We start from the raw sequence: 18,581 nt of genomic DNA on the forward strand, positions 1-18,581 counted from the left end.
AATGTTATTAGTATAAAATATATATGTTGAATTCTGATTTGGGGTCCATAGGAATGGAGCAACTCCTTTGATTGTCCACCAGGTACATTCCTAGGGGTTAAAGCAAAGAAACAGTGAAAGTATATGGCAATAAAGATTGTCCCCTTTATGTCTTAAGGCAGGCACTGGTCCCTGGGAAGGGAGGTGGAAGGATGCCATATCTTATACTGACATGTGCCAACTTTTCATAAACTCAAGGTTGGATCTGTGAACGTTCCCTACAGAAGAGACTGACACAATAGGAACAGGGATCCTGTCTTCAATTTGCAACTCTGAATAAGACACAATTATTTAGTTCTTAGCTCCAACACCTGGGAATTTGCTGACCGGGCCTATTTTATCAAAAACAAGATTATCTGTTTACCCCAGCTTTCTCTTAGCTAATCACTATTTGCTAGGCCTCTGGTCTCTAGACCAAACTCTGGACTTTGGGTCTGAGAAAGAGTTGGCATAATCCATATACCAGGTTGTTATATAAAATGCACATGGATTTTAACCCTTCAACAACAACAACAACAAAAAAGAATAAAAGAAAATACATCTGGGAACTCAAGCTATTGCTAGATTTTAAAAAAACCCAAAAACCTACAAGGATTAAGCATCAAGAATAGTTCTCTTGAGGTCCAGTTTAAAGGTTACAAGCAAAACAAAAGCACCTGGGGTTAGCACAGAGGAATCCACAAGCCACAAAGAAATAAAAGGGATAAACCTAATCACGTCTTCCTAGACATTTCCTGATCTACTTACATATCTGGGGTTTTAAATTGGTAGTTTCTAGATATGATACTGATGATTTTTCACACGTGGCCCAAACTTCTTACAGCATAGCCCTGCCCTGCCTGCCTCTCCCCAGGAGAACAACAACAGAGAGGCAAAAGGGGAGTCTTGTTTCAATTTTTAAAAGTTCCAGCCTTCCCATTGGCTCTTTTGGCCAGGTGCCCACTCACTTCCTTTTACCTATGCATAGCAGTGAGACTTTTAAACCCTTTACAGGTAGATCAATTAGAGAACAGCTACTAAAAGGGATTTTATAGCTACTGGCTGGGTGGGTGTCCATAAAAGGGAGCTCCCCCCCATTTATCACACTCCCCCAAACCTGTTGCTCACTCTGAGTCCCTCTGGTCCCAGGGCCCTTTTCACTGCTTGAGGTCCTGAGCCCCTCCCTTGCCTTTCCTCCCTGCCCAGGCCCATTGCTTCCATGCAGGGAGGGATTAGAAGGTGGGGCCCCCTCTTCTGTCTGTAATTCTCCTCCATTTTCCATGGCTGCTGGTGGGCCCCAGGGGCAGAAGTGTCCCTGGCAGTGCCCATCTGACAGGTACCCCTGGGGGCAGAGGTTAGCAAGGAGAGAATGGGGTGACTGGCATTTTGCAGGGAGGAGTAATAATTTCTGATGGGGCGGGAGGAAGGTTAAAAACTCTTTGGGGAGCACCCCTTGTACTCCCCCTACTGAAATATTTTGCTGTCCCCGCATCTCCTCATTGCTCCTCAGTCCCCTTTGTGTCCTGCTGGTTACCTTCTTGCCGAGGGGCAAGGCAGTTGTGTGCAGCTCCGAGGTGATATCTGTCACAAGTGACAAAGCTCAGCATCTCCCCAGCATGGGAGCATGTGCAGGGTGGTAGTGGGGGACTGCGGGGTGCCTGGAAGCATATGCAGGGTGGCCTAGCCTGGGAGCAGGGTGGTAGTGGGGGGCTCGGGTGTGGGAGCACGTTGGGGGGTGCCTGGGAGCAGGTGCAGGGTGGTAGTGAGGGGCTGGGGCGTGGGAGCACGTGTGGGGGGTGTGCCTGGGAGCACGTGCAGGGTGGCTCTGACCTAGGAGCAGGTGCAGGGTGGTAGTGGGCGGGCTGGGGTGTGGGAGCACATGGGTGGGGGTGCCTGGGACCACGTCCAGGGTGGTAATGGGGGGCTGGGGCGTGGGAGCACATGGGGGGTGCCTGGGAGCACGTGCAGGGTGTTAGTGGGGGGCAGGGGGGTGCCTGGAAGCACATGCAGGGTGGCTCTGACCTGGGAGCAGGTGCAGGGTGGTAGTGGGGGGCTGGGGCGTGGGAGCACGTGTGGGGGGTGTGCGTGGGAGCACGTACAGGGTGGCCTAGCCTGGGAGCAGGTGTAGGATGGCGCAAGGGGCTTGACATGGGGTCGGTGGGTAAAGCTGCCCGCGCTCCCCGGCCCGGGCCAATGCTGCTTCCCCAGGGCCAGAGGGGAGCATCCCTCTGCGGCCAGCAGCAGCCGCGGGCCCGGGCTGGGCTCCTCCCTGCACGGGGGGCTCCCATTGGTGAGAAGTAGCGCACGGAGCCTGCCCCCAGCTTGGCTGTACGCGCTGCCCGCGGGGGAAGGGGCATGAGGGGCGTTCGCCCGCCCACCGCCCAGGATTTCCAGTGAGGCCGAGGCCAGGCGGCCCCTTGCCCAGCCCCTCACTCCGCGGGCGAGCTGCAGCGCCGGACCCCTGCCTCCAGCTGCTCGGGCCGCCCGCCCGCCGGCGCCGCAGAGAGAGGGCGGGGAGGGAAGCAGCGCGGGACCTACAAGCGAGCTGGCTCGGCCCCCAAGCGCCGGGGCTGCTCCCCGGCCTGAGCCCGGCGCGCCGCGGGTGCAAGCTGGCCGCGCGCTGCCAGGAGCCATGCGGAGCCGGGAGAGGCTGCGAGGGGGGCTCGCCTCAGGAGGGGCTCCCGTGTGGGCTGCGCTGCTCCTTCTCCTGGGCCGCTGCCTGAGGGCTGCCCACGCCTACAACCTAGACACGCAGCGCCCCGTGGTCTTCAAGGGGCTCCGTGGGACGTTATTTGGCTATTCGGTTGTGCTGCACGGTCACGGCACGAGCAGATGGTAAGTAAAGAAGTTCAGCTCTCTGTGACTCTGGCCGCTGCCTGGGAAACCTTTGGGAACTTTCCTAACAGCGGTGAACCAACTAGCACCATTCTGCTGCTCGCTGATTTTGCTGGTCCCCCTGACCGGGCAATGACTGCAGCCCCGCTGCTCACGTTCTGACTAAGGCCCCCCCAGGAAAGGTTTTGCTTTGTGGGTCACTCGGTGAGATCTTCCCAAGAACTACTTCTTCCAGGGACGGCTTCAAATCTGAACCTCATTCAAGTTGTCCCAGCTCGCGCAATCCTGCGTCCGATTAAAGTTACAGTAACTTTTTGGCTACTCCATTACATGGGGCATCCACTTACAGCATTCCCGCTGCAAAGAAACCGAGGAAGTTGGGAAGCAGTTTCTTTTCGTTTGCCATTACACGGTTGCTTATTGCAGACGTTTGCACCCTGGGTGCAGAAGAGCATGAAGCTCATCTCTAATTCTCCTGGGTACTGGGGGAGGGGGGTTGCCTTTTAGTGTTTGCATTTCTGTTGTCGGGGTTTAATTTTTTTCTCTCCTCACTTTCAGGTTGGTTGTGGGTTCCCCTAAAGCCAACTGGTTGGCAAATAGCTCTGTGGTCAATCCAGGTGCAATTTTCAGATGCAGGATCGGGAGCAACCCCAGTGGGACTTGTGAACAGCTCCAGATGGGTGAGTTGAACGGTGTTTGCACCTGAAGATGATGTTACCACTTCAGCGAAGAACTCCAAGCTTGCTTGCCACTTATAGTTGAATACAGAAGCTAGCCAGCCACTACAACCCTCTTATTTAGAAGAAGCAAAGTGCACACTTATGTTCCCTTGATTTCTCAACAGTTATAACTGACAAAATAAACAACTAATAGAATTTTCCCAGAAGCATGGAGAAATATTGGATTGTCTCAATAAATGCTCCTCCTTCCACTATTTTGCAAATACTTTCAAACCATCTTACTGGCTATTTATCATTGAAAAACCTGTACAACATAGCCCAATTCCGATCTGACTAAACAAACCTCCTTCAACTTATACCACTGCTTGCAATGATACAAGAACCTAGAGGTGTCCTCTATGTGCTTATTTCACATTTTTGTCTCATTTTGATATTTCATAAATTAGCATTTATATTTACTATTCCGTAATATAAAAGATCAATGCTTTTATAAATAGAACAGGAGTACTTGTGGCACCTTAGAGACTAACAAATTTATTTCAGCATGAGCTTTCGTGAGCTACAGCTCACTTCTTCGGATGCATAGAATGGAACACACAGACAGGAGATATTTATACATATAGAGAACATGAAAAGGTGGAAGTATGCATATGTTCTCTGTATGTATAAATATCTCCTGTCTGTGTGTTCCATTCTATGCATCCGAAGAAGTGAGCTGTAGCTCACGAAAGCTCATGCTGAAATAAATTTGTTAGTCTCTAAGGTGCCACAAGTACTCCTGTTCTTTTTGTGGATACAGACTAACACGGCTGCTACTCTGAAACCTGCTTTTATAAATGTAGATTCAATTATTTAAAATATAAATCCTAAAAAATCTAGATTTTAAAAACGCTGTCTTTTTTTTACCAATAGAAAGGAATACAATAAAATTAGATTTAAAAAAAATGAATTAACCCTAAATTGAAATGACAGTTCCCATCTTCATATTTATTTTTCTTTCCATATTTTGCTTTCAGCATCTATGATTCAAAAGGCTTGTGAGAATTTAAATTAAACCTCTGTTATTTCCCGCTCTGAGAAAGTAGTTCAATCTTCTGAACTGAGGGCAACTGTAATTAAAGTCAGTGGGGAAAAGAAAAAAAGTTTCCAAATTATGCTCTGGAGTTTCTCTCTAAAACATTTCCGTTCCCAACCCATGATGAAGTAACTGGAATGTTTTTTTCAGATGGATTGCTAATGGCATACAGGCAACTATATGTATCCTGCTCCAAGTATATGATTTTTGTACAAAATGCAGCAGTCCATCTGTTAAAGGAAACAGGTTGCTGTGAACACATCACCCCTGTCTTCTGTCCTTGTCCTCCTTAACTACAGAGTCCGGTTCCATGTCTGTATCCTGTAATCAGAGCCATGCATGAGATTGCCCTGAGCTACCTGAAATATCATCTCTCCCACGTCCATTGTGATCCACTGAAATCATGAAACTCAGCCAATAGGGGAGGTTTGGGAGTGCAGGAAACAGCTTTCAAAGGAGCTGGACTATAGAACTTGCTCCCATAAGACACTAGCTACTGTCAAAAAATAAATGCTCTTTGCTTTAACTTAGCTTTCCCTTCATTATTCCTACATATAAGCCAATATCCCCACATGTAGATTGGGGTTACAGAACCTGAGTAACCTCAGGAAGTAAGAAGCTTAGTTTTGGCTGTGGTTGTTACATTTCTCTTTTTGGATCAGTACTCTTTTTATTTATGTGTCAATCCTGATTTGACTTTGTGACCCTATGCAGTAGAGTGAAGTGGCACATGGAGCCACATAAGGTAGACAAAAATATGTAAAGAATTTCTATGATCTAGTGGTAATAACAGCAAAATTAAATCCCTTTTCCTTGGGCTCTTTCTAAATAAAGTGAGCAGGCCCCTACATTATGCCACATTGATAGTTAGCTAGGAATGCCCACTACTATCTATGTGGCGGCTGCCCTAATGCAATCCTATAATTTACTGAAAGAATGGAAAATGCTCAGAGCCACTGGCAAAGTGGCTTAAGCGGGTATTATTACCTTCTACATGCTGTTTAATGTTTGTTGCCTCTGCAGGATTTTTTGATTTTGCTTTTACTAGTTTTGTCAATGAAGAAGAAGCAAGGAAGAATGAGTCCTTGATTGTGTTAAACACAATCACTACTGATTTTCTTGACAGTTAACAGGTTTCTGAACTGAACCTGGGGTGTAGCTAAGCAATTACAGGTTTAAAACTTGCCAAAGGCTATTCTTAAATGGATTTGGGGGACTTCTGCTAGCAGATGTAGAGGCTGCAGGAGGTACACACTGATGTTTTCTGGCTTGTACTGCACTTCATTGAATGCTTATGTCACAATATAAACAGGACTCTCCACATGCTACTTTGCTATTGATGACAATGGTAAATATAAACGTTTATGGGCATGTCTACACTAAAAACTTGTAGTCATTAATGTGGTGGTTTATGTCCACACTATCCTCCTACAGTCAGTGGTGGCCGGTGCATGTCTTCAGCAGGAGCTCTTTCACTGACTTAAGGGGGCAGCGTGGGCAGCTGAAAGCCCAGTCTCTCTGCTCCGCTTGCAGCTCCTGCCGGAAGACTGGCTGGATTGCTCCCCATCTGTTCCCTGCAGGAGCTGCTCTTGGCTGTATGTTCGAGTGGGGAGCCAGGAGCCTCGATGAAGTACGGGAAGCTGTACTCGATGAAGTACGGCTCCAAGCACGGAGCCATCTGTGGGCATTGAGCTGGGACTTCGGAGGGAGGACTTTCATGTCAATTTGGAGCCATGACAGCCAACAGTCCATGCAAGTAACGCAGTGTCTACATGGACACTGCGTCGCCCTAACTACACCGACATAAGCCTACGCCTCTCATGGAGGTAGAGATATTATGTAGGTGTAGTAAGGTACTTACATCGGCAGGAGAAAGGCTTAACTATGCACTGACATAGTTAAGTCGACATAAGCTGCTTTCTGTCAATTTCACTGTCTAGTGTAGACCAGGGCTAACTTAGCACTCATAATGTGCTGTTAGTTTTTTGTTTTTTTTTAAACTGGACCATTTCCCCATAACACTAAACTGGTTCTAAAACAATCTTCATGTTAAAAAAATCCAAGCTATATAAAAAAAGAACAGTTCTGCCATAAAATAAATAAGTTAAAAACAGCCATGTTGGAGGGGAATGGGGGAAGGAAGTTAAATAAGACACAGCTTGGGCTAGCCTGATTACCCTCCTCAGTTCAATCTTTCCTTTTATATATGACCTTTAGGCAGGGAGACAAAGGTAGACAAAGGACAATTAAGTCTAACTTATTTAGGTATCTATTTTTTAGCATGGACATTTTGTAGATACAGTACAGTATCTTTCTATGACTGAACTTGTTTTTCCTAGTTAGTATTTTTCACAGGACATGTTCTGGTTCTGACCTTTTATCATTGGTGGTTGTTTGCTTTGAAAATTAGTTATTTCAATAGGAGGAGGAATGGCCATTTAATGAGCGTAACCTCAGTAAGATTTGAAGTCTCTACTCATACAGTGCAAGAAACACTTTTTCAGAGAACCCACCTCTTCTAATTATGAGCCACAGATATTGCAGATGCGCTAAAATAGTTATAAGAGGATTCTTGCTGCTGTTCTATGTCTACAACAAAGGTATTGAGTATTGCAAGCTTTTGGGATAGATCCTTGACCCTGTTAAGAGCTCTCATCAACAATCTGATGTGGCAAAGCAGTTTTACGAGTGGTTTAACCAGCTAGCTGCTGATTCTTCCTCTATTAGGAAATTTTTGGTTGGCCAGAGCTACGAGATCCCAAAGGCTTCTGGTGTAGGAAAGTTATCCAGAGCAGTCTTGTGCTTCAGTGATATCAGCTGCCAGATCTGCCCCTTGGGCTCACGGGCAGCCAGGCATAATTTAGAAAAGCCTGCTCTAAATTATGCTGGATTGGTTTCCAACTGGCCCCATGATGCATGGGCCATGAGGGTACTTTCAGGGCACCTTTGCCTTCCCAACCCCTCAGCTGCACTCAGCATATTTCACCCATAGCCGAGCATCTAGTCCATTGAATACAAAGGGCAGTGGAGTTCAGTGAATCTCTTCTCTAGTTTATGTTAAATTATGAATGCAGCATTTCATGAAATTCAGACTTAATTTACTGTGTTTTTGGTTTGTCAATAAAATCAAGTATTCTACTCTATAAAGTTATATACAAACCAGGCTTTTATAACAGTGATTGCACATGAGAGGTTTTTTTAGTGCTTAGATGTGTGCAAAAATACAAAGAATAAAGATTCAGGGTATATTATTTTAGGTGACGTCCCAGAAGACCTATCAGGGCCTTAATTCTGTGACATGCTGCATGCTTTTAACTTTCATTGAGTCCAGCTCCCTCCCCCACCAAGTTAAGATGATTGTATATTATTGTAGAGGGATTCAAAATATAATATTCATCGTTTTTAGTCAATGATATCTTGTATGTTCAATTTCTCATAAAGTAAAAATTGAGTATGATCAATATGCCAATAACACTGAGAGGAATCAAGTTATTGTTCTCAAAAGTAGTAAGTCATTCATGCTGTTTAGCATTAAACAAAAGAAAAGCTATATTCCACTTATAAGCTTACACAGAGGTCTAGCAGCTTCTTGAGGTAGAGACCAGAGCTGCCACCCACAATTTCTCCCTTTAAACCCTTACCATAATCAGGCTAGATACAAGTTGCCCTGTAGCTCCCCCAGGTGAAGGATTACAGTTGAAAACAAGGGAACATCTCAACAACTTTCTGCAAATATTTCCTTGGAGGGAATAAAGAATTTGTATCACCTGCGTTCACACCCCTCTTCTGTCCTCATTCCCTTAATATTTTAATTAATGAGGTTACCTGGGGGCGGCAAGGGAGAGGGAAGTGTTCACAGAAATATTAAAGGTCATTTGTGGAAAGCGAACTTCAAACTCAAATGCAAGTATTTGCACCAACAGCCTGATTCTAAGACTTACACTCATCCAGTTGAGAGAATGGAAACAATCCCATGTGACTTACCTCCAGTCAACGTTATCCATGCCAGCTCACTTTACAGCTGTTGAACAGATGAAGAGAATTGCTACTGCACAATTTTAAGACCAAGAATTATTTACGGTGAATAATAACAAATCACTGAATAATTTGAAATAAGTATATAAAACAATTCAAAGAGGCTCAGTTATTTGAGTGACTTGTTTACTCCTAATTATAGTACACAACTGTACATCTTTTCCTTCCATGTGCATTGATATTTTGGGGTCTCCTGCTTTGATACTCAGCATATGTTGCTGACTGGATGTATTGGAATAGATTTATCAATCCAAGGCTTGATGATTTGTAGGGGCTGCCAAAGGCAGGGGCCTGTATGACTTATATTTGACTATGCTGTTTCCGTGGAGTGTCATGTAGTGGGGATGACAGGGAGATATTTCTTTCATCCCTGCAATTTACACAGGCTGCACTTTTATTTATTTCACAGTGACTTTACAAGAGCAAGGCATGCCCCTTTCCCCTGAGGCAATTAAGTTGCCATTTCCTCTCTGGTGTTTTCAGCAGTGCTGTTCTCTGTTGTCTGTAAACTGATGCAGACTGTGCTGACTGTCTTCTCACTGGATTAAACATGGATAATATCATGCCCACGCTCATCATTATATCCATGGTATTAAGCCCACACTCCCTTAACCCATCTTTATGCCCACAAGAGCTTCATACTATTCCTTCCTTAAAACAATGCTAGAAACCCTACTATTAAATAAAGGGGAACAACGACGAATCTTGAGAAGGAGTGGAGAGCAGGAGAAGAGTAGAAAACGAGAGAAGCTTCAGAGGAAACAGGAGATGGTGGAAGAGCAGAGGGCCGAAGTTTAGAATCAAGGAGAAGGGAAAATAACCAAGTGGGTAAGGGAGAATACAATGGATGGGAGAAGAGGAAAGTGCTTCTTTCTCACTGTCTCTGAAGTTCTTAGGGACACCTAAAACTGGGTGACAGAAGGGAGCACTGAGACCGGAGAAGATACAAATGAAATCTCCCCGTCTCAGACCACATGACAATCTAGTCTTATTTGCTGTTCAGGAAAAACCTTCAAAAGTTCTTGGAACATGAGATAATCTGAGAGGCTAGCTTTCCCCACTCCTTTCATTTTAATAAAAATATACATTGATTCTTCTGAGACAATTCTTGTTTCCCATGTATTACATAAAGAGGCTATACATGGAATAAGAGGAGGCAATACATCAAGTCAATATAGGGGGATTTTCTTTTCAATAAATTTAGCAGACACGTAGAACTCAGTATGCATTTGTTCAAATTTAATAGCCCTTACACCAATATGTTACAAATAAATGTCAGCTCTGATGCAAGCCCATTTGCCCCTCCATACCCCTCCAACGCATCATCAGGGATCTACAGCCCATCCTGGACAATGATCCCACACTTTCACAGGCCTTGGGTGGCAGGCCAGTCCTCGCCCACAGACAACCTGCCAACCTGAAGCATATTCTCACCAGCAACTGCACACCACACCATAGTAACTCCAGCTCAGGAACCAATCCATGCAACAAACCTCGATGCCAACTCTGCCCACATATCTACACCAGCAACACCATCACAGGACCTAACCAGATCAGCCACACCATCACCGGTTCATTCACCTGCACATCCACCAATGTAATATATGCCATCATATGCCAGCAATGCCCCTCTGCTATGTACATCGGCCAAACTGGACAGTCTCTAAGGAAAAGGATAAATGGACACAAATCAGACATTAGGAATGGCAATATACAAAAACCTGTAGGAGAACACTTCAACCTCCCTGGCCACACAATAGCAGACCTTAAGGTGGCCATCCTGCAGCAAAAAAACTTTAGAACCAGACTTCAAAGAGAAACTGCTGAGCTCCAGTTCATCTGCAAATTTGACACCATCAGCTCAGGACTAAACAAAGACTGTGAATGGCTTGCCAATTACAGAACCAGTTTCTCCTCCCTTGGTTTTCACACCTCAACTGCTAGAACAGGGCCTCATCCTCCCTGATTGATCTAACCTCGTTATCTCTAGCTTGCTTCTTGCTTGCTTATATTTACCTGCCCCTGGAAATTTCCACTACTTGCATCCGAAGAAGTGGGTATTCACCCACGAAAGCTCATGCTGCAAAAACATCTGTTAGTCTATAAGGTGCCACAGGATTCTTTGCTGCTTCTACAGAACCAGACTAATACGGCTACCCCTCTGATAATATACAGTATGTTTCTGTTGTGTTCACTGATCTGTATAGGAGCCCTCTGCTGGCTAATTTATATGTGACAGAAAGATTCTGTGTTGTGTTGGTGGATAAAGGATTTAGTTTGCCTTGGGACAGGTGAGCACAAGTCTTGTTGGAGTTTTTTATTCCAACTATCATACAAAATTCAGATAGAAAAATAGATATCTTAGTAGTTTTGGTAAATTGAGCAGCAAAATGCTATCTGAAGATATTGGACTGAAACACTGAGTACTGTATTCTGTCACGTGCTCTTGCAAGTAAAACGTAAGAGAGACTTCTATAAAAATCAAGTATCAGAGGGGTAGCCGTGTTTGTCTGGATCTGTAAAAGCAGCAGAGAGTCCTGTGGCACCTTATAGACTAACATACGTTTTGGAGCATGAGCTTTCATGGGCTCATGCTCCAAAACGTCTGTTAGTCTATAAGGTGCCACAGGACTCTCTGTTGCTTCTATAAAAATGTGTTTCCAAATGTAATTGAGCCTTTCAAACAGAATATATATATTTTTAAATCGTAGTCCTCTCTACATAAAAGTATTCTTTCCACACACACCAACTTGTTGGGAGGAAACAAGAACTTGCCAAATATTTATTTGCAGAATTTCTCAAAGTCCTTCCATGTGTAAAAAGTGCTTTCTAACATTTAAAGAGAAGCAAACTAGCAACTACCTTTAAATAATTGCTTTCATTCTGTATAAAGAGTACTCAGAACACAGAAGTTTGATCCATAATGGTTTCACCTCCAAAATAAAGATTGTAGTTATAGACATCTTATTTTATCAGAATAGGAATACCTAGTAGAGCTGATTTCAAAGTGCTGCATCAAGAGGCTCTTTTGAGGTTTCAGATTAGAGGACTGGGCAAAATCAACTGTAAGGGTGGGTTTGGATCTGGGAGTCTGAATTCAGTATGGTAGAGGATTAAGACCTGAGGTTTGGGTTCACTGCTAGATATGAAAAATTCTCCCATTTTGGATTCACTGAATACCTAATATTAGGTCTTAAATTTCCTTGTTTACCAATGATGAATCTTTATAATAAGATAGCATACTTTTTATGATAAATTAGCTCAGTGAATAACAATGCCACTTTATTAGTACTTTCCTTGAGATCACACCACAGGGGTGAAGTCCTTGGCTATAAAACAAGCAATGAATTTTTTTAACAGGAGTGCTACTCATGTTGGATTTGTGCTCAGCTGCCCGATTTTCTCAGTTTCAGCAGTGATGATCACACAATCAGAGCTCAATGACTAATAAGTCCTGTTCACACCTAATATGCTGTGTTTGGATCTGGACATATGATATGTATGGCAGCATACCTTCCTTTCTGAAAAATATGAACCACGCTAAATATCTGTACAGGGAACTTCCTGTACAAAACACATCTGTATAAATTCTGCTGAATTTACACTGTTTAATATAATCATCTAGTAATCAAGCTGTATAAGAAGGAAGTCCATAGTACTTCAGTATATTTCCTGTGATCAAGCTGATTGTCATAGCTTTTTTGTTTTGTTTTGGTTTCTTTGCTCCAGGCAATCCGGCAGGAGACTATTGTGGAAAGACCTGTTTTGAAGAGAGAGATAATCAATGGCTGGGTGTCAGCTTGTCCAGGCAGCCAAGGGAAAATGGAACCATTGTTGTATGTATTGCCTTAAGTACTGTATGCATTTTGTCACACTACCTTCACAACTTTTACATTTTCCTTTCTCATCTCGTGTTGGTTTTTTTTTCTTTATATATACAGGCATGTGGACACAGGTGGAAAAATATATATTACATAAAAAATGAACACAAACTCCCTAATGGCGTTTGTTATGAAATCCCTCCTGATTTTCGAACACAACTAAGTAAAAGAATAAGTCCTTGCTATAAAGGTAAGCAGAGAGTTTGGTGATTTCTAGGGTTTGATAAGATAACATCCTACTTGATTTGAGGAAATAAAAGAACAGATATGCCCCTGGAAAAAAGAAATGAGCTGGGGGTTGTGAACACTTTAAACTGTTTTGTTTCTTGTCTGCCCCCTCCTCCCACGTGCCGTGGGTAGGATTTCTGCTATCCAGGGCCTGGATTGTGGGTTCTGAAGACAGATATCTGGCCTATGGACCAAACTTTCTGGTGAAATTTTGATCACGTTGAAATAATGTTGATTCAACATCTGAAAAGGGCAACCAGTATTTACTCAGTGGACTGGTCCCTGCAGGGCCTATTTTCTTTATAAATAGGCCAGTGCAGGCTCAGTTCATCTCTTTGCTCCGTTCACCTGCTAGGCATATGGAGCACAATGTCTGAGTTGACTAGAAACAGCATCCTCAACTGGCTGTTGTTCCCTCTTCCTGAGCATCAGACAGACTGTTCCCAGTAGCAGCCAGTGCTGCCTACCTCCCCATTCCTGAGTCTAACACCTGCCAGGCCTAATCTCTCACCCAACTTGTAGCCTGCAGGAAGAGGCCTCCCTCAGTGCCCCTGTGCAATCTACAGGGGAACAAGAGTGAGAGCAGGATGGGACCCAAGATGGGAATGGTGGCCTCAGGGCCCCCAGCAACCTACCAGGGGATCCCCAGCTCCTGTGGTACTTTCCCCAAACCTGAGGGAACAATACGTCAAAATATTTAGTGATCCTATTCCCAGTTGAGGTAGGGGAGAGCAGATAATCTGGCCTTCCCACAGAGAATGATGAAGAAACTCCTTCCAGCATCCCCACCCTGGAATCAAAGACAGCCACAGGCTGGATCATCCTTTCACTTCCCATGGTTACTGAGTGAAGGGAGTAGGAGGCGGGTAAATGACTGATAAGTGTACATGGGAGTGAAATGAAGGAGAGACTGAAGGGAAAGTGTTAGTAAAGAAAAGTAAGATATTGGAGTTGGAAGAGCATGGATATAAGGAGCCTTGCAGAGGAAAGACAAACAGACGTAGGGGACTGAGATTAAAAACATGAGAAAGGAAGGTTAAGAAATGAAAGAGATGGAAAGTGGGAACAAGACACTGGGATATCCAATGGAGGAGCTCTTCCAAAAATCTAATGGAGCAGCAGGAGAAGGCAAAAGAAGCCATGGCTGACCATAGATACAAGGAATAGTTTGATTATTACAGCTCTAAACTATACATGTACTGGATTCCCAGCAGCGATGCATAGGCATCATGAGAACTCCAATTAAAGTAGTTATTTCCATCAAAAGTATGGCTGGAGTTGTAAATGGGATGGGAAGAGGAGTGTTAAACCTCCTAGCATTTGTTATTCAAGCACTGTGTATAGTGACGTTTCACTTTGACATGCTGTTTTTGTGGACTGGCTTGTATTAAAGGAGATTGTCACCTTTTTAGAATAGCTAAATCCAGGCTTCAAAACCTAGCTCCAGTCAAGTGATGCATTTTGAATGGGACAATTTTCTCAAGTCCTTTGTTATTCTGGTATGAAGTTGAAGTCCATGTACTATTTCCAACGGTCGAAATCAGTTCTTGTTACTTATCTCTACTTTTATTTCAGAGAGCTGCAGAGGAATTCTGAAACTCTCTATTTTTCAAGATGATTGTAGACTTTAAATCATTTTTGCTTTTATATTCAGATCATGTGAGGAAGTTTGGAGAAAACCATGGGTCATGTCAGGCTGGGATGTCTAGTTTTTACTTTAAGGTGTGTATTAAAAAAATAGGTTTCCTATTTAATTATTTCCTGGAGAACATCATACATTTGTGCATAGTTGTGATATTTCATCTTTTTTTAAAATGAAATTTATTAAAGATAAGAGTTTTAGGTATATAATAATTTTCAAAATGCCAAAACATAATTTATCATGGCACTCTATTTTAAATCCAAAATTCCTTCTTATTTTGAAAGGAAGTGAAGAGTATGATAGAGCATATATTTTATTATTCCATTCAGAATAACCTATTGAAAGAAATATTAAACACTAATAAGGCTTACATTCTGTATATAAAGAGTGATGCACTATAGTGTACATTTTTATGTTCTACCTGAAAATATGATTTCTAAAATATTCTGCTGAGGGGGAAGATACCTTGTTTGTGGTTTTCTTTAAATTGCTCACCGCTCAAAGCTTTTAGTAGGGAAATAATAACCATATTTTAAAAATGTAAAACATTTTATATGTGATCTGATTTTAATGCACTGATATTGAGCCAAATACATCTCCAGTGTAATTCCATTGACTTCAGGGGAGTTATATCAGGCATGAATTTGACTCATAATGCTTATCTTTAAGAGTTTAATACATAAACATAACACTTTTTTTCTCCAGGATTTAATTATAATGGGAGCCCCAGGATCATATTATTGGACTGGTTCTGTCTTTGTGTACAATACCACTGCGAATACCTTCCAAGCTTATACAGATTCGAGGAACCAAGTAAAATTTGGAAGTTACTTAGGTATTTAAAATATTTTTTATTCATCTGTTTAGCTAATTCCCTGGTCTATACAACTGGGTGTGAAATGTCATCTTTGTTACACCCCAGAGTGGCAATATTGCAGACCTGTCTTGTGATTCTGAGTGTGATGTTAATCTAAAAATCTCACTTTTATTCTGTGTTCCTCTACATTCTTCTCATCTGAATTGCCTCAAACATTTATTTCTGAACTGCTTTATCTTCATTTACAATAATTTCTAATCTTGTTTGATTTAAAAGAGTGACAGTTCACATTGCACACTTAAGATTGCTCTGTTTGTAAGGACTTTGATTATAAATGGTTTTGTAGACTTCACTCAGCACTGCAATAAGCAGATTTCATGCATTTTTTTAAATATGTTTAATAACAGGCTCAATGACGGCTTTGCCATGAACTTAGAGTAAGGGGTTGTGTGTTATTGTCCTTCCCCATGGACAGCTGGGAGAGGGATTGTGACTCAGTCACAGGCTTCCTTCTGCTTCCCCAGGGAAGGAGTAAACTGCAGTAAGTCTCTGTACTGCACAGCACACACATGTTTCCCAATGCACTGGTGCAGCTATCCTGGCCGGTGGATTGGGGCAGCAGAGAAGGTCTGCCTAGTCCCCACCCCAATACATCCCATCCTGCTAACTGTCTGAGAGTCCGTCCCCGCGTCCCCGTCCCCCGCGTCCCCGCACTGCTGCTCCTGTGGTGCCCCTTCATGCCATGCTAGCTGAGTCACAATTTATTCCTTGCCCTGGGCTTCCCTGTGTGTCCAATGTCCTATATTTCTGTCTTTTAGGTTGCAGTTTCTTCAGGGCTGATTCTGAACTCATTTTGTATATTTTTATAGTGCTAAGCACATTGTCAGCACATAAATAACAATAGTATTAGCAACTGAGGAAAGTATATTTTGTGACCAGCATACAATTCAAAGCAGACTACTGTAATTAATCTATATGCGTTCACTATCCTTTCTTCTGGCAGTGATCAATGATTGGACTCTGCTTTATAGAGTTATTGTTTCTTAATAACCAGTGTGGAGATTATGGCAATCTGGAGTTTTATAGGAGAAGAACATGAGAAATGGGTGTTGTAGGGTTTGATTTCAAGATGGAGGGAAGAGAGGGGTTTCGGTAGCAGCCCCTCAAGGAAGAGAATACACTGGGAAAGAGAAGTCAGTGAATAAATAATGTTTGGCAGGATTTCCTTAGCTGTACTTGAATAGCTCTAAATACAATAATAAAAACAGGATGTGGTCGCAACATTTTTAGCCACTTTCTTGGTGGTTTTAAATTATAATGATTACCATTTTGAAAGAAGTTCATATAGTATAAAAGATCTGAACTTAGGTATGTATATGAATACATTCTAGACATGCATCTTAATGAGTTAATTTATAATTATCAGAAGTTTAACTCCATCTATGCTTCCTCTTATAGTCCAGTATACATTTTTAATTGCACTTGGTCTTTCTATTTCCATATTTCCTGTAGGGTAAGCCTAATGGGGAGGTGTTTCATCTACTTTTCAGAATGAGAAACAGAGTTCTCACAGAAGATGGATGATGAGAGGGATAGCAGAAATGCCCCTTTGCAGTAATATATGTAGTTTTGAGAACTCTGTCTCATAATTACAGTGCTCCAGCAAAGCACTTGCATGTATGCTTACATTTAAACATGAGTCAACCCATTGAAGATGCGACTTAGGTAGGAAAAACATGTGAAGACAATGGGAGTGCTCATGTGTTTAAAGTTAAGTACGTGCTTAGGTGGTTTGATGAATTTAGGCCTGAGGAGAAGTCTAGCTGATATGCACTGACATCATACACTCTTGCAAGAAGGGTACGTTTACATGGGACATTGCTCCTTCAGGCCAGGTTAAGGGTTTGTAGGCCTCCAGTTGGATAGGGGACATTCTGGAGAGCTGAGAACATCTGTGTGGAGGCTCTGCCCCTTTGCATTGCTCTCCAATTCCCCCAACAGCATAACTCCTAAGGAAGTTGTGCTATTGCTTCCCCCCTCTGTCTGGGGAAAGATGGCACAAGGGAGTATTTACTTCCAAGGGAAATTTCTGACAGAACTGCTGAGGAATGAAGCCATGTTTAGTACCTGTCCCCAAGCCACATTCCTTCATGGGTTTAACCATTTGGGAGTCCCAAATACATACTGCTCTGGTGAAGGAGCTTCTGAGAAGAGGCAGATGATGCCATGTTGTCTCCTCTTCCTTCTTCAGTTTCAGGGCTATTGAAGTAATGACTGCCACTTCTTTCATCCCCTGTGTGCTTTAGGTCTGGAGATAGAAAGCCTTCACTCACCCATTACTAAGAACCCAATGCATCTCCCATTAAATGTCAGTAAACTCCCACTGACTTAAATGGAAGTTAGACCAGAAGCTAGGTTAGGGAAATCTTGGAATAAAACTGCCTTGGCTCCTCTAAAATGTACACCTTTTGATTCAGCTTATTTCCAGGTTTCCCATGTGATTGCTTCCCTCTTGTCAATGTGAATGAATGAAGAAGTTGTTAATCAACTTATTTGTGACTTGTAACATTTTGTCAGGGTTTTCTCCTGAGATTTTCAGAAGTGTTCTAGCAGTAGAAAGAACAAAACCCAGATGAAATGTTGTCCCTGCCTCAGAAATGGTTTGCTTAGGTGCAGAGCCTTGAATAATAAAGGCATAAAATTCACATTGTTTTCATACAACATATGAAAAATAATCTTCAGACCAGGGCAGAGACCTGGGACCTGCAGTTACCAAAAAATCATTAGAAATGAATGTTTTTACACTTGGACAAAAACAAAATAACTTGAAAGTAAAGATCAGAGCATGAAAATTAAGGTTCATCTACTTAAGCTTATTTTTTTGTTGAATAAGTAGAAACTGGGGGTTGACCTTTAAATGATAAATAGTCTTGTTCACCCCTTATAGCTTAAAACACGAAAAGAAAATGCTGGCATAATGGGAACCTGAGTTCCACACAGTCATCTTGGCAAGTTAAAGATTTAAGGCACAATTCTCCTCTATGATATTGCGCTCCCTACTTTCATGGAAAGCTGATGAGAGTTCTGTAGTTACAAGGGGAGCAGAATATAAATAAACTAAATTACTCCTCTGTCTGAGCTCAGCCAGTTGTGTCCCATATTGCACTTTGAGAGGAATACAAATGACCAGTTATGCATAGCTAAAAAAATAAGGCCCCAATCTTCAAATAGGTTATCTATGGGTGGACTTTTATATCCCTATATAGCCCCATTAGTCAGCAGGACCCTGCACAGACGTGAAAGTCTGCCCCTATGGATCCAACTGCCTGATCATTGCCAACAATATTTTCTTGTCAGCCAGCCAAATCTA

General features: G+C 42.7%; 1 protein-coding gene across 1 annotated transcript in view; it reads left to right on the top strand.

Moving 5' to 3' along the window:
• The first annotated feature begins 2,355 nt into the window (after positions 1-2,355).
• Positions 2,356-18,581, top strand: part of ITGA4 (integrin subunit alpha 4) — a 57,535-nt gene continuing 41,309 nt past the window's right edge. The window contains exons 1-6 of the mRNA XM_045032674.1: positions 2,356-2,853; positions 3,412-3,533; positions 12,373-12,479; positions 12,585-12,714; positions 14,407-14,474; positions 15,100-15,229. Coding sequence (XP_044888609.1) covers positions 2,651-2,853; positions 3,412-3,533; positions 12,373-12,479; positions 12,585-12,714; positions 14,407-14,474; positions 15,100-15,229 — 760 coding nt within the window. The 5' untranslated portion in view covers positions 2,356-2,650. The remainder of the gene's footprint in view (positions 2,854-3,411; positions 3,534-12,372; positions 12,480-12,584; positions 12,715-14,406; positions 14,475-15,099; positions 15,230-18,581) is intronic.

This window comes from Mauremys mutica, chromosome 10 (genome assembly GCF_020497125.1).
Source record: "Mauremys mutica isolate MM-2020 ecotype Southern chromosome 10, ASM2049712v1, whole genome shotgun sequence".
NCBI lineage: Eukaryota > Metazoa > Chordata > Testudines > Geoemydidae > Mauremys > Mauremys mutica.